The sequence below is a fragment of the Geotrypetes seraphini genome, chromosome 1, assembly GCF_902459505.1.
Source record: "Geotrypetes seraphini chromosome 1, aGeoSer1.1, whole genome shotgun sequence".
Lineage (NCBI taxonomy): Eukaryota > Metazoa > Chordata > Amphibia > Gymnophiona > Dermophiidae > Geotrypetes > Geotrypetes seraphini.
The window spans coordinates 540,119,165-540,134,210 of record NC_047084.1 but is presented as its reverse complement, the minus strand read 5'-3'; the positions used below and the strand labels follow the sequence as shown (position 1 = coordinate 540,134,210).

The window sequence follows — 15,046 nt, the reverse complement described above, 5'->3', positions numbered from 1 at the left end:
AAGGTATTCGATACCAACAGTACCTGTAGAAGTGTCCGACATGGTGATTAGATTAGTTTGGAAAATGATCGCTAGGCCGCCGCCTTTTCGATTAGGCCTGTGGTTCCAACAGAAATCATAGTTAGGTGGACAGCAGTAAGATAAGTAAGCTTCCTCACCTTCGGTAAGCCAAGTTTCGACGATACAGAGTACATGTAGGTTAAGGTTAGTAATAGCATCTTTTAAGAGATGGTATTACTTTTAATTGTTCTAGCATTAATAAGACCTATTTTTAGATTGGTGGCTTTTATAGTACAGTTTTTAGAATAGGGTGCAGAGGAGTTTGGAGATTTACTATGAATAAAGTGAGATTTAATTGGTATTTCAACGATAGAGGGAGTGCATATTGTACTACTTTTATTAGGGGGAGGACGATGTCCCCAGAAGACAGGAATGTTTGTAGAAGTGGTTGACATTGTGAAACAAGGAAAGGGAATGCTGTAGGAGAGTAGCAAGTATGGTATTAGGATAAATATAACCAGAGAATTAATGAGTTTGAATGGGGAGGTAAAAACTCTGAAAATGAGTTGGCTGAATTTTAAAAAGGAGGCGCCCTCAGGTAGCGCACTAAGGAGCGTGCGCCGCAGTAGGCCCAAATATGTAGCGCATGGGCTATCCTGACTTGGGGGAGGAGTCTGACACGCCGCCGCTTTGCGGCGGCACAAGAGCAAGGCACAGCAGGCAGAGAAGGCTATAATAAAAGGTAAATAACAATGCTTATTGTAGTTCTCCCTGCTTCCCTTACACATCAGTTCATAATGTTCATGTGTTTGTTGTAGTTAATAACTAAGACCCTAAAAATTCATTATAGCTTGCAGGTCCTATGCTTCCAGACAGATTTCCTAGGACATCAGGCCGCCTGGTGCTATAAATTAATATCTGAATTCTTGAATAAAAAAACAAAAACTAGTCTTAGAGACATTTAAAGCAGCATATTTCTGCATCTCAGTGGCCACGAATTTGGACTTAGAGGATGAGATGTACAGCATCAGCATCTATGAGACAAACGTGATTTTTCTTGTTACATAGATCTTTCTGGACCCCTGTTAGGTTACAAAAATTAGACAGTTCTAAATCTAATAGATGCTGGCACTGTCATCTAGACATTGGGACACTGGATCAATAGATCAATGCTTTTAATAACTTATGTAAACTAACAGTTTATTGTACAAAACAAAATTAAACACAAAAATTATTCAAGTAAATTATTCAAATAAACATTAACTATGTCTCAAGTAAGGAGTGAGAAAACAAAAATTAACTCTCTGTGTGCACATAAAAAAGTAAAAATAAAGTTAACCTCTCTTGCGTTGGCTAGTGCTGGAACAAAACCACTGGATGCCTGGATGCCACACTGGATGATGCCTGGAGTACTCTTCTACCACACACAGCTCTGAATTCAGCTCTCCACTGCTGCTGCATACATCTCTCAACTACGGCTGCTGCTGTTCAAAATTAAACTTAAGAATCCTTATGTGCACATTACCTTGAGAATCCTCCCATGCACACCATCTCCAGGAATTCTCACAGGCACTCTCTTATTCAGAACTTCTATACTGTTACACCTCCAAATCAACCTCCAAGAGAGTCCTCTTTCAACCCTCAACAAATGTCCCTTCTTCAAGAGATAGGATCTCTTCTTCTTCTCAATACAATAGAAGAGATTCCACCTCTCTAGAGGAATCAGAGATTTTAATCCCAGTATTTCCTAGTTCCAAAGAAGACAGGAGGTCTATGTCCAATCATAGACCTCAGGGGTCTGAACAAGTTTTTAGTGAAGGAAAAGTTTTGTATGTTGTCCCTAGCAACATTATATCCCCTCTTAGATCGCAATGACTGGCTGTGCTTTCTAGATCTGAAAGAAACTTATACTCATATTCCAGTGCATCTGTCCTTCCGGAAATTCTTCAGATTTCAGGTGGCACAGCACCATTACCAATATCTAGTTCTACCCTTTGGCCTTGCATCCTCTCCCAGAGTATTCACCAGGAGTGAGGGGGTCCCTCACTCCTGTTTAACAGCTAAGTGGACTTTTTCATCAAGTATGCAGTGACGCTTGCATGATATTAACAACAAGAACAAAACAGTTAATTTGAACTTTTGAAACAGTTGAACTTTTTAGCCTTTCCAGGTTGTGATCAAAAAACATTTTCATAGAATAACAATGACTGGAAGGTAAACTCTTTACCCAAGGGAGGTCTTGTAGCCTTCCTTTCAGAGTTTGATATCTCTGAGTAATTTTATAAAATATTTCTTGATCACCCTTCAAAGGCTTGTCTATATTTACATGGTCAGTTATATGTTTTTGCATCCATCTTTGGCATTAACTTAATACTCAATTTTTCTATTTTCTTTTCAAAATCTATGTTTCCATGTCTTACCGTCCCTTCTATTTCTCTCTTCTTTCGTCCCTATTTCCATGGTCTGACATCTTTCTTTCTTTTCTCTCCCTCCCTCCTTCCTTTCTTCCTTTCCCCTGGACTGGCATCTGTCTCCTTCCCTCTCCCAACTTTTTATTTCTTTCACCCTGCCCCCTTCTTTCTTTCTCTTTCTCTCCATGCTCCCTTTCTTTCTATATGTCTGTCTCTCTCTCTCCATGCCCCCTTTCTTTCTTTTTTTCTTTCTCCATGCCCTTTCTTTCTTTTTTTCTTTCTCCATGCCCCTTTCTGTCTGTGTCCCATCTCTCTTCTTTCTTTCTGTCTCCTTGTCCCCCCCCTTTCTTTCTTTAATTCTCCCTGCCCTCCCCCAAGCCACCATCGGAGAACAGGCCGGCGCCAAGTTCTTAGTTCTCCCTACTTATCTTCCCCAGCACGGGGCTGACCAATTCTCACCACCAATTCTAATGTCGGAGAGGAAGTTCCGGGCCAGCCAGGCAGCGATTGGCTGGCCCAGAACTTCCTCTCCGACGTTAGAATTGACATCAGGTGGTGAGAATTGGTCAGCTCCGCACTGGGGAAGATAAGCAGGGAGAGCTAAGAACTCGGTGCCAGCCTGTTCCCTGATTGCGGCGGTGTTAGCCTATTCCCCGATGGTGGCGGTGGTAGCCTATTCACCGGCTGTGGTGGCGGCCTGTTCCCCAATGGCGGTGACTTGAGAGAGGGCAGTGAGAAAGGAAGCATGTTGGGGACCCCTGCTTTAGGTGAGCCGCGAGCCGCACTGAAGTGGCTAAAGAGCCGCAGTTTGTTGACCACTGACATATGCCAATGTGAAGAAACACCACCACAGGAGAAATCATAGGAGGGGGGGAATCAAAAAACTTTCTGTGTGACAGACAATTGTAATAAATCAAAGCCTATGTGAAGAAACACCACAGGAGAAATCATAGGGGGTTGAAAAAAAAAATTTCTGTGGGACAGATAATTGCAATTTCCAAAGAAACACATTTTTCACATACTTTCCAAAGGCCTACAGCCACCACAACCTGGGATGCCTTGGTTCCGGTGCTTGTGGGTGAGCTGCAGGGCAGAGTGAGCCGTGCACTCCGGATCCGGGCTGAGAGGGAGCGGAGGGAGGCTGAGATTGCGAGATGCACAGCGCAACCCGGAAGCCGCTAATGCCGCCTAGAGATGCAAACCAAAGCGGGCGGAGGGAGGCTGAGACTGGGAGAAGCACAGCGCCACCAGGAGGCCGTTTGCTACATTCCCTCCGACGCAAGTCATTTATAGCACTTGCGATCTGTACGCGATTGTCCTCTCCACAATCGGAAAACTTGTGAAGTGGAGAGGATAGATCGCGGGCCGCAAAATAGTCCCTGGGGGTCCGCATGCGGGCCTCGTGTTTGAGACCACTGATCTAGAACTAGGAGCACAATGATAAAGAATTAATCTTTATGAAATTGAGGGGTTTTTATATAATGCATATTTAAATTTGACTTATTTTTAGGTGGATTCTTTGCCATCAGATGAAGCAGCACTGATTCTTCACAGAAAGGGTTTTGACTGTAGATTCTCAAACAAAGATATGGGACTTCTCTGCTCTACTACTAAGGGAAAGGTATGCAAAATTTCATTCTTTGTCTCTTCCACCACCACCATTGGGAGGTCATTCCTCACATTCACCACCATTCCTTAGATTATTAGTACTTTTCACTTTATTTCCTTTCAACTTAATATTATGTCTTCTCATTCCAGAGCTTCTTTCAGATGAAAGAAACCCATCTCTTATACATTTAACAAAGAAAAGAGTGAGGAAGGAACTGTGCACATCAACCTGAAATAAAATTGAGTTTATTGAATACACTCATCTATTAAGATACAAAACACATCAGTCTTTCTTTCATATCCTTCCAGACCCAACATGGTCTGTGTTTCGACTTCAAAGAGGATGCTTGCTTTAGGGGTGTAGATGATGATCTAAAAATACATGTAAATTTCCAATAGATGGCACTGGAGTACTTATCTGAAGAAAAAAATGCTGTATAGCTCAATGTAAAATACTGGTTTAAAAACTCTGGTAAAATACCTTATCACTTGAAGGAACTGCATGGCTGCACAAAATGAACAGCGATTTCTAGCAGGCTGCCGTTGTCCTCCACTGCACATTCCCTCTGAGCGGTCCATCCCAGACCAAACCAGGATGTGACATCAGAGTAGGGTGGGACCGCGGTAGAGGGAATGTGTAGCGGAGTTCGACGGCAGCCTGCTAGAATTGCTACTGCATGGGCGATCCTCTGCAGGCCGTAATTTGTTTTGAAAGTGAAACCGGGAGGCCAGGAGGAAGCCAGACAACAGTGGAAAGAAGAGGGAAACATGCCAGCCTTCGGGGGGGGGGGGGGGGCCCTGGTGTAGCTATTAGAAGTACACAGAGGGGGGGGTCTAAAGAGAGGGGCATATGCCAGATTTAGGGTTGGGGGGAAGGAGAAGAAATAATGGGTCTGAAAACAGGAGAGGGAGAGAGATGGTGGACAGTGGGGATGGAAAAGAAAGGGAGATAAGTTGGACCCAAGGGATGATGTAGAGGGAGGGGGATAGAGATACTGGATAGGAAGGTAGTTGGGAAGAGAAAGGGAGAGATGGTGGACCCTAGGGTGGTAGGGAAGGAGGGAGAGAAGCTGGATGAAAGGGTAGTTGAGAAAAGGAGAGATGGTGGATCTGGGAATGGTGGGATCCATTGCTGCAGCTGTTCTTTCATTCTTCAGGCCACCAGGAACATGAGTGAAGTAAACACACGGCCTTCCGCAGTTGGAAGCTTTCCCTCTGCTACTACTTCTCGGGCCCACTTAGGCATGAAGCAGTAGCAGAGAGAAAGCTTCATTCACATTGCTGGTGGCACAAAGAGCGCAAATGTACTGCCTTATCAGATCCCATAGAGGAGAGGAATGTGGAGGTGGGTGGGGGAGTGGTCATTAAAGAAATGTGGGGATGGAGATGGAAGAGGGAAGGGAAATGGAAGGGGAGGACAGAGATGGAAGATAGATGGTGAGTATGGAGAAAGAAGAAAACATCAAATGGGCAGGTGACCCTGGCAAGCAAGTTATCAGAAGACAAACAGAAACCAGATCCTGGTACCAACATGATTTGAATAATGACCAAACAACAAAAAGTCGAAAAAATAATTTTATTTTCTGTTTCGTGATTACAGTATGTCAGATTTGAAATGTGTATCCTGCCACAGCTGGTGTTAGACAGTGAACGTGAGCTAGGACCTGACAGAGAGGAAAAGGCTTTTTTATTTGTTTGTTTACACCACAGTGCCAGCGTGGGTAGGAGAGGGCTAAGGGGGGTGAGATGGTTGAACAGACTAAAAAATAAACCCACCAGGATATTTGAAAAAACACCCAATTGGGCAGGAAAATCGAATCAAATCGATAAATCGATTCAAAAGGCTGAATCGAATCAAATTGAACCAAAACATTTTTCCCTGAATCGGGCGGCACTACCCTACATCCAAAATTGGCAGGAGGGATGCCCACTCCCTCCTGCCTGAAAACAGGCCTCAACACCCCCCCCCCCCAACCTGAACACCCCACCTGGATACCTCTGACACCCACCCAACAACCCCGTACCTTAAATGGCAATCCAGCAGGAGGGATGCTCACTCCCTCCTGTGAGCATGCCCGCCTCTTTAAAATGGTGGGCCTAAGGCTCTGGTGGGAGGGGCCTTAGGCACCTGGGCCAATCAGAGTCTTAAGCCCTTCCCAGTGCATCCCAGGATGCACCAAGTAGGGGAGAGTCCGCCATTTTGAAGAGGTGGGCCTGCTGTCAGAAGGGAGAAAGCATCCCTCCTGCTGGACTGTCATTTAAGATACAGTGTTGTCAGGGGTAGAGTGTTTGTGGGTATTATCAGGCAGGAGGGAGTGGGAATTCTTCCTGATGATTTCGGATGGTGGGGGAAGGGTTGGGGGTGTCACGCAGTGGCATCCCGTCTGGTTTTAGAATTTCACAGCAAAGATAGGCGACTGAAATATAGGCCAGGGTTTTCCAGTCCTTCATTTCACCTGCCTATCTTTGTATGATTCAGAAACAATTCTGTAATCGGTGCAGTCATGTCATTGACACGTGTTCGGAGGCCACTTTTAAGGCAGCCTCCGACATGGGCGCTGGTTAGAGAATCTGGGGATTAGTGTTATAGTTGCCTGAGGAATTTTAATTACCTGGGCGATTTGCTGACCCTTCGCCTGTGAATTTAAAGCCCTCTCCATTTGATTAGCTAGTCTGCTATGAAAGATACATCATCCCTCCTTTGACAGAGGGACACTATCTCTGATCAGTAGCTCATACAAAATCATCCTGTGCTGCAAAGCAATCTCATAAACCAGTGTCAAAGCAGTTATGTATTTTAAATAACATATTACACATAGACAAACAGGAATAAGTCAGTTCCATGTGTGGGTGATACAATATGACAACAGAGTGTGGCTTTGTCGCATTAGAAAGCCATTTGCACTTGTACAATTGGTACTACAGATAGTACAGGTATGAGTAAAAAAAGGTGAGTTCCCTTAGTCTCTCTTTCCATGGAACAAGTTGGATGTGTCCTGTGTTTTTGACCACCACCTCTTGTTTTTGGTTGTGAATTTCCATAGCACTCAGATTTTTAATTCATAAAATTTAGCTTTTGGGGGGTCTTTATCAGGCCTTGAGTTCCTATATTTGTGCTCTATTTTTTAGCCAAATTTAGAAGGCTAAGTTCTCAGCTGAAAATTCACCTACACTTAGGAGCTTAAAATTGATGCTTATGAATTTAGGCCTGCTGTTTTTCTGCATACATTTATAAGGCTAATTTAGCTTTTTAATGCTGAAAATTGGTGTTAACACCAAGACTGTAGCTATATGGCTGGTGTGGGTGCAAAGCAGGTGGGGGTATCAAAATTGCACTCTATCTGTTGTCCTGCCTTGCTTAGCTGTGATGCAGTGGATGGGGTGGGAGCACCCTAAATCTGCCCTTCTTGCCACCTACATTTTAGGTCTCAGTTTTATCCATGTTTATTCATGCTTCAAAAAAAAGTTACATATTTGTGAGGCAAGACTGTACTTGGCCTAATTCACGTTGACTGTGTCTCACTGAACCATGTTTATGGCTTCAGTAATTTTGTTTTTTTATATTAGTGCTTTGCAAAATGGTATATACTATCGGGCATACTGGTCTATATATTCCCAGATCACCCTGAAACTCTTTTTCAGAAATTAGCATTACACTGACCACTTTCCATCAAGTGCCATATGCGATTTTAATATGTTCCTTAGTCATGGAATATGTGGCCACTTATTCCTTTTTTTAAAATTAAAAGATGTTCTTTTGGCTAATAGCCTCTTTCAGCTCATGTTTTAACCATGCTGTCATTTTGCCTTTCTTCCACATTTTTAATGCATGGAAAACATCTAATGTGGATTTCCAAGATATTATTTTTAAACATCAGTGCTTAATTTAAATGGTTAACCTTGGCAGGTGCTACATTTAGCTTTTTTTTTAACCATTTTTCTCTCTTTTTTTTTCATGTTGCTTTTTGAAAGTTAAATAATGCAGTAGATTTCCTTACTGTTTACACTTCAGTTATCTCAAATTTGATCACATTAAGATCAATATTACCAAGTTGACCCCAGCACTGTTACCTCTTGCACCATGTCCTGCATTTCACTAAGGACTAGATCTAAAATAAATCCTCCTCATGTTCATTCATAAAATAACAGCTCCATAAAGCAGTCACTCAATTCATTTAGGAACTTTACTTCTTATGGTCTTCATTTCTTGATGTGACATGTATCTAGTCACTTTTGGGATAATTGAAATCACACATTCAGAACCGTAGCTAGCTATGTGCAGCCGCACAGGGTACAAGGGAAGTTGGGGCACCAAAATTGTGACCTGTTCATTGGCTTCCCTTGCTGAAATGCAAGTGGGCAGGGCAGGAGTGCGAAGAGAGCACTTGTGGGGACTGTTAGACAAGGTGAATTTGTAGTTTGCAGTGTTCCCACACATATTATTATGTTGCCAAATTTTTTAACATTCCTAATTTCTGTTAATATTTCATCATCTGTCTATTTATTCAGGCCAGGTAGATAGCAATATAACCCCTCCACTATTTTTTTTCTTTTCATTGAAGGAATTTCTATCCTACAGAGTTTTCTTGTCTATCTCAGTTCTGTCGTAACACATATAGTTCCATTTCCCTCTCTAATTTTATTCACCCTACCATTCTATCTTGGTATTAGTGTTGCATTGGTTCTCCTCCCCCTCCTAGGCCCCTGAGAGACATATTTATTTATTTATTTTTGAATTTAGGTTATACCTTTTTCACTAATAATAGGACTAGGGGGCATGCAATGAAGATACTAAGTAGTAGATTTAAAACAAACCAGAGAAAATATTTCTTAATGTGAAGGGGAGGAACCCAACTACAAAACTAACACTAGAATGATGTAATAATAATAGTGAAGTATGTTCTCAGTGTGAGGTTACAAGCTTGAGGCAGCACAAAGTTCAAAGAGAACTACAGCCACAATGCTTGAACATGCTGGGCTTTTTCCAAGGTGAGATAAACTCACAACTTAGCCCCACACCATCATAGGAGCATACTGTGTGTGAGTGACAACAATGAATGAACTTGTATACTGCGATTACTATCAATCTAATTCACAAATAACAGTGGAATTCCTGCCTGTCATCTCCATCCAAAAGAGTTAAAGTAAACAAGCTATCATTTCTGTTTAACTCTCCTCTTATCTGGAGAGATTTGCCATTTTCCTGCCATGTCAGCATGGATTTAGGCCAAATTTCAGTACAGAAACCTACTGGTATCATTAATTTCAAAGGTCCAGCAATTACACTTGAGCAATAAATACGCAATCCTATTACAATTTGATCTGTCTGTGACTTTTGACATCATTCATCACAACATTCTGATCCATCAGCTTTCTGAGATAGGTCTCGACTAGTTTTCCAAATTCTTATGATCTCAGTCTTATACTGTTAACATGAACGGTACTATGTCTTTCCCTTGGAAGCCGTTATGCGGAGTACCTCAGGGATCACCTCTGTCCCCCATTCTTGTCAATATTTATATGACTATGTAATGCCACGTGTCTATCTAACAAGGGTGTGCAATAGTAACATCCAAAGAAAGCATCAGAGTAATATGATATTTTATTGCATAAACATCAGATAAACACTAGATGAAACAGAAACAGAATACATATATAAAATAGAAACAGAGAGAGAGAGACGGACGGACACGGAGCCAAATTCTATTCTAGGATGTGATTCTCAGTCTTATATAGCATAAAAAATGCTGAATTAAGTTGTTCTCACACACACACACACACACTGCGGTTCCTCCAGTAAACAACAGGTGTCCCACTTATCTCACAGCCCTTACAGCTGGAATGTTCACAGTACCATGAGAATCCTTTCTCGGTAACAAGATAACAAAGTTGGGAAAAACAGCCCAGAAAACTCCCATAGTATGCTTTCATTAAAACAAAGTGAAAGTGGGAACATATACAGGGAGTTAAAAAAAACAAGAATTGAAGCAGACATGGAAATTCACAGATTATGCCATGCCCTGGCCTGGCCACAGGCATAACAGACTACTTTGAAATTTTTTAAATTATCTCCCCTCGAATCTGTTATACTTATGCCAATGACATTTTTGTTCTCGAGGTAGACTCAAATTTTTCTTTTTTTTAAGTTCAGTAAATTTTTATTGAAAGTTTTGCATAACAAAATAATACAGAAATAACAGTGGATCAATACAATAATAATACTTGCACTGAAGAATAGTAAATACATGAGTCAACGCCCCAGAACGAGGCAATGATGAAACAACAAGTCATATCAGCAGGGGAGAGGGGAAAAGAAGAAGGGAGAAATGAATAGATCATGATACTTAGACAGTAATAATGATGTGACATCTGTATACAATCATTCTAAGAAAACATAACACAACAGTGTATGATAACCACCACTAGGAGGACACAAAGATAGAATTGCAATCAATAATTAGCAAGTATTAATGCCAGAAGGGGTATTAATGTATTATTAACACAAAATATAAGGACTCAAATCAGTCAACAAATGGTGGATCAGCATACTGAAGCAGTGGTCCCCAGAGTTTGTTAAATTTGGTTAATGAACCTGATCTTTCCGCTGCAATTTTTTCATATTTAGCTATCAAGCAAGTGGTATTCTACCAAGAATCATAACTCACAGATTCGAGATTTTTCCAGTTTGAGAGTATGATCTTGATAGCTATGAGTAGAAGTATATGAACAAGGCAGTCTGCATCTTTGGAGCAACTGACCGGGGAATCAATACTGCCCATAATGATGGATCTATATGTCAGTGGAATGGACGTTTGTAATAAGACATTAATGTTATTTATGATATTGGTCCAGAAGGGTTGGAGAAATATACATTCAAATAGCATATGTCTAAGGGTACCCTGCGCTAATCCACAAGACCAACATTTGTCCGGAGCTCCATGATGGAAGCGAGCCAGACGGCTAGGAGTCCAATAAGCTCTGTGTGTAAGGAATAATGAAGTTTGGAGGAAGGACGCCGATTTGCAAATAATATGGGTACGGGACCACAAATATTCCCATTTTTCCTCATCTATATCTATTTGAAGTTCAAGAGACCACTTATGTTCTGTTTCGGAAGGACGCAGTAGTTTTTGTAAGCGAGTGTATTTATACCATCTAGATGCTTCTTTTCTGCGAGTAGACATGGAAGCACAAAGCGACAATAAGTCAGGAGCACTAGTAATGGACGATTGCTGTTTGAGCTGTGAGGAGAGCGCATGTTTAAGCTGCAACCAGCGGTAGTGTTGAGTATACGGGAGATCATAAGCAGCACACAATTGGTCAAAGGACTTCCAATTACAGCCATCGTACAACTGATTTAACTGATGTATACCAGCAGCTTGCCACTTTTTCAGGTCAACAACATTGTTTTGTATTCGTATTGTATTGTTACGCCAAATGGGTGCATAAAGTGTGTCCAGCCATTTAGTAGCAAGTGACAATTCTAAACGCTTAATGACTTGAATCATAGATAATAGTATATGATCTCGTATAATCGGAGATGAAGGTGGCAGCATGAAAGGAAGGTGTTGTAAACTGAACGGAGAATATCTAGCTTGTTCAAAAGTTAGCCAGCGAGTGCTTTGTGTTGCAGAAGAGTCAGAGATCAACCAACGAGTACCTTGACGAGACAAAAAGGCGTGATGATAATCTAATAAATCAGGAAAGTTCACACCCCCATACTTTCTGCATTGCTTCAATTTGTGGAGAGCAATTCTGGGTGTGCTATTATTCCATAAGAATTTGGTTAATAAAGATTCCAGTTTTTTATAGACTGACAGAGGAAGGAGTGTAGGTAACATGCTCAAGGTGTATAATATTTTAGGGGACAGCACCATCTTGATCGACTCTAATCTCCCCCACCAAGAGAGATTCAGAGGATTCCATTTAATGATTTGAGTCTTGATGTTATGACTCAAATTTTTCTAACCTATCTACATCGAATGCATAACGAAACTTCAAACTTGGGCCCTTTCTGTTCAAATTAAGTTAAATGAAACTAAAATAAAATTGTTGTGGCTTAGTCCAAAGTTGGATCATCTTCCCTCTTCTATCTTACTGCCATCAGGGACATCTTTACAGATTAATTTTCCTACTAAAGTCTTGGGCATTATTATAGATTCACCACTTTCATTTAATGAATATATTAATTCACTGGTAAAAAAAAAAAAAAAAAAAGATTTTAAGCCTTCATATGCTGAGAAAAGTTAGGACTTGCTTCCATCAACAGCATTTTGCTGTTATTGTAAAATCAATTATTATTTCGCAGTTAGACTATTGTAATTATATCTAAGTTTGACAAAAAAAGTTTACAGGGACTCCAGTTGATTCAAAATACTGCAGCTAGGTTGATTTTTGGTAAGAGCAAATTTGAGCACGTATCTCTGCTTTTGGTAAAACTTCACTGGCTTCCAATAATCTCTAGGGTATACTTTAAATGTGCCTGTATAACATTCAAGATCTTGTTTGGCATCTGTCCTTTACTAATCCCTTTGTCTTGGAATTCCAAAAGACCTAGTATTACCAGAACCTTACAAAAACGTAAACTATCCTTCCCTTCACTAAAAGACAAAGGATTCTCTAAAAGTGCGTCCCGATTTTAGGCAGCTGTAGGCGTCCTACAGCTGTCTAATCAGCCAATCGGGATGCATGTTTTTTTAAAAAAATGCTCCCCAGGCAGGCCGCCTATATTGAAGGCGAGGCCCGCAAGACACCTAGGCCCTGATTCTAAATAGGATGCCCGGGAGAGGCATCCTATTCAGAATCGGCCTAAACTAAACCCCGATTCTGTAACCGACGTCTATGTTACAGACGCGGGTTAGAGAAACGGGTTAGATTAGACACGGCCCGCTACACTTATCGCAAAGGATCTCTCTGCCGCTATAAGTATAGCGGGCCGCGGCCCCCTGACCAGGAGGGTGCCCAAACCCTCTGCCCGAAGACGCACCCCCCCGACACTACCGACCGCCCCCCCGACATTACCGATCTCCCCTCCCCCCCCCGACAATATCTTTCGCTGGCAGGAGGATGTCCAATCCCTCCTGCCCGAAGACGCACCCCCCCGGCGCTAACAACCCCCAAACCTGTTCTTAGATGGGTCTTGCACGTCTTGAGCCGGCAGGCACGCCTCGACGAAATGAAGCGGGCCCGCCCCTTCCCGGCCCATCCCGCCGAAGCCTAAGGCCTGATTGGCCCAGGCTCTAGAAGCCTGGACCAATCAGGCCTTAGGCATAGCGGGTCCGCCCATCCCCACTAAGTCTAAGGTCTGATAATCAGGCCTTAGATTAAGTGGGGATGGGCGGACCCGCTATGCCTTAGGCTTCGGCGGGATGGGCCGGGAAGGGGCGGGCCCGCTTCATTTCGTCGAGCGTGCCTGCCGGCTCAAGACGTGCAAGACCCATCTAAGAACAGGTTTGGGGGTTGTTAGCGCCGGGGGGGGGGGGGGGTGCGTCTTCGGGCAGGAGGGATTGGACACCCTCCTGCCAGCTATCGATATTGTCGGGGGGGGGAGATCGGTAATGTCGGGGGGGCGGACGGTAGTGTCGGGGAGGGGGCGTCTTCGGGCAGGAGGGATTGGGCACCCTCCTGCCAGCTGTCGATATTGTCATGGGGGGGAGATCGGTAATGTCGGGGGGGCGGTCAGTAGTGTCGGGGGGGCGGTCGGTAGTGTCGGGGGGGGGCGTCTTCGGGCAGGAGGGATTGGGCACCCTCCTGCCAGCTATCGATATTGTGAGGGGGGGAGATCGGTAGTGTCGGGGGGGCGGTCGGTAGTGTCGGGGGGGGTGCATCTTCGGGCAGAGGGTTTGGGCACCCTCCTGGTCAGGGGGCCGCGGCCCGCTATACTTATAGCGATAGAGAGATCCCTTGCCGCGATAAGTATAGCGGCCGCGTCTACTTACAATGTAGGCCAGCATTTTGCTGGCCTACATTTTAAGCTTCTCCTCTACTAGGGAGACGCGTAGGGCCGCCTAGGTTCAGCCTAAGGCCCGCCTAAGGCCCTTAGACGAGCTTAGGCATCTTGCGGGTCTCCCTAGGCTCCCGGAGGCGCCTTCAGGCTTGCCTGGGGAGCATTTTTTTTTTTTTAAACGTGCATCCCGATTGGCTGATTAGACAGCTGTAGGACGCCTAAAATCGGGATGCACTTTGGAGAATCAGGGCCAAAGTCTCTACTGGCAAAGTGGGGAAATCTCTATCTTTCAAAATAACTGAATTATAGAATAACATTCCTCTACAGTTGTGAGATCTGGGCTCTCTTCAAATATTTTGTAAATATCTGAAAACTTGGTTATTTTCAAAATTGTAAAATCTCTCTCTCCTCCATTTTTCTTTTATTAATTTTACTGTAAACCGAGTCGAGCTCTTATTTTTATAGAAAAGGCACGATCTATAAACTGAAGTTTTAGTTTAGTTTAGACAAAAATCAGCAGTACTTAGCTTAATGAGTCAAATTCTCCCATTGTTAAGGCACTGATGATAAACCTCGGGAGAGAGAAAAACTTCTTATCAAACTCTCCTCTAATCTCCAGGCAGAATATGGTGAAAGCAGTTAGCTTATATCAGTGGTCTCAAACCCGCGGCCCACCAGGTACTATTTTGAGGCCCTCGGTATGTTACTATTGTTCTGGAACGTTGCCCGCCTCACTGCTGTAACCTCACACAAGCGCTTTCCTGCATCTGTACGTGATTGTGAGATGGAGTGGACAATTGCACCCAATTACACCAAAATCATGTCTCTTGCAACTGATACTTTAGAATCTAAATCTCAATTTTGCATGAGGTAAAACTCTTTATAGTTAATAAATCCTTCCTTAATTGCTTCTGATAATTTCAGCTATACACAGCTGAAAGCAGTGCAACATACAGAAAGTGAAAAACTATCTAAACTTCACTTTCTGCATGTTGCACTGCTTTCAGCTGTGTATAGCTGAAATCTCTTATCAGAAGCAATTAAGGAAAGATTTATAAACCATAACGAGTTTTATCTCATG

The 15,046-nt window shown here is 42.9% G+C and overlaps 1 protein-coding gene across 1 annotated transcript in view; it reads left to right on the top strand.

Moving 5' to 3' along the window:
* Positions 1–15,046, top strand: part of MAN2A1 (mannosidase alpha class 2A member 1) — a 414,578-nt gene that overhangs the window by 391,660 nt on the left and 7,872 nt on the right. Inside the window, exon 21 of the mRNA XM_033929139.1 lies at positions 3,922–4,032. Within this exon, the coding sequence (XP_033785030.1) occupies positions 3,922–4,032 (111 nt within the window). The remainder of the gene's footprint in view (positions 1–3,921; positions 4,033–15,046) is intronic.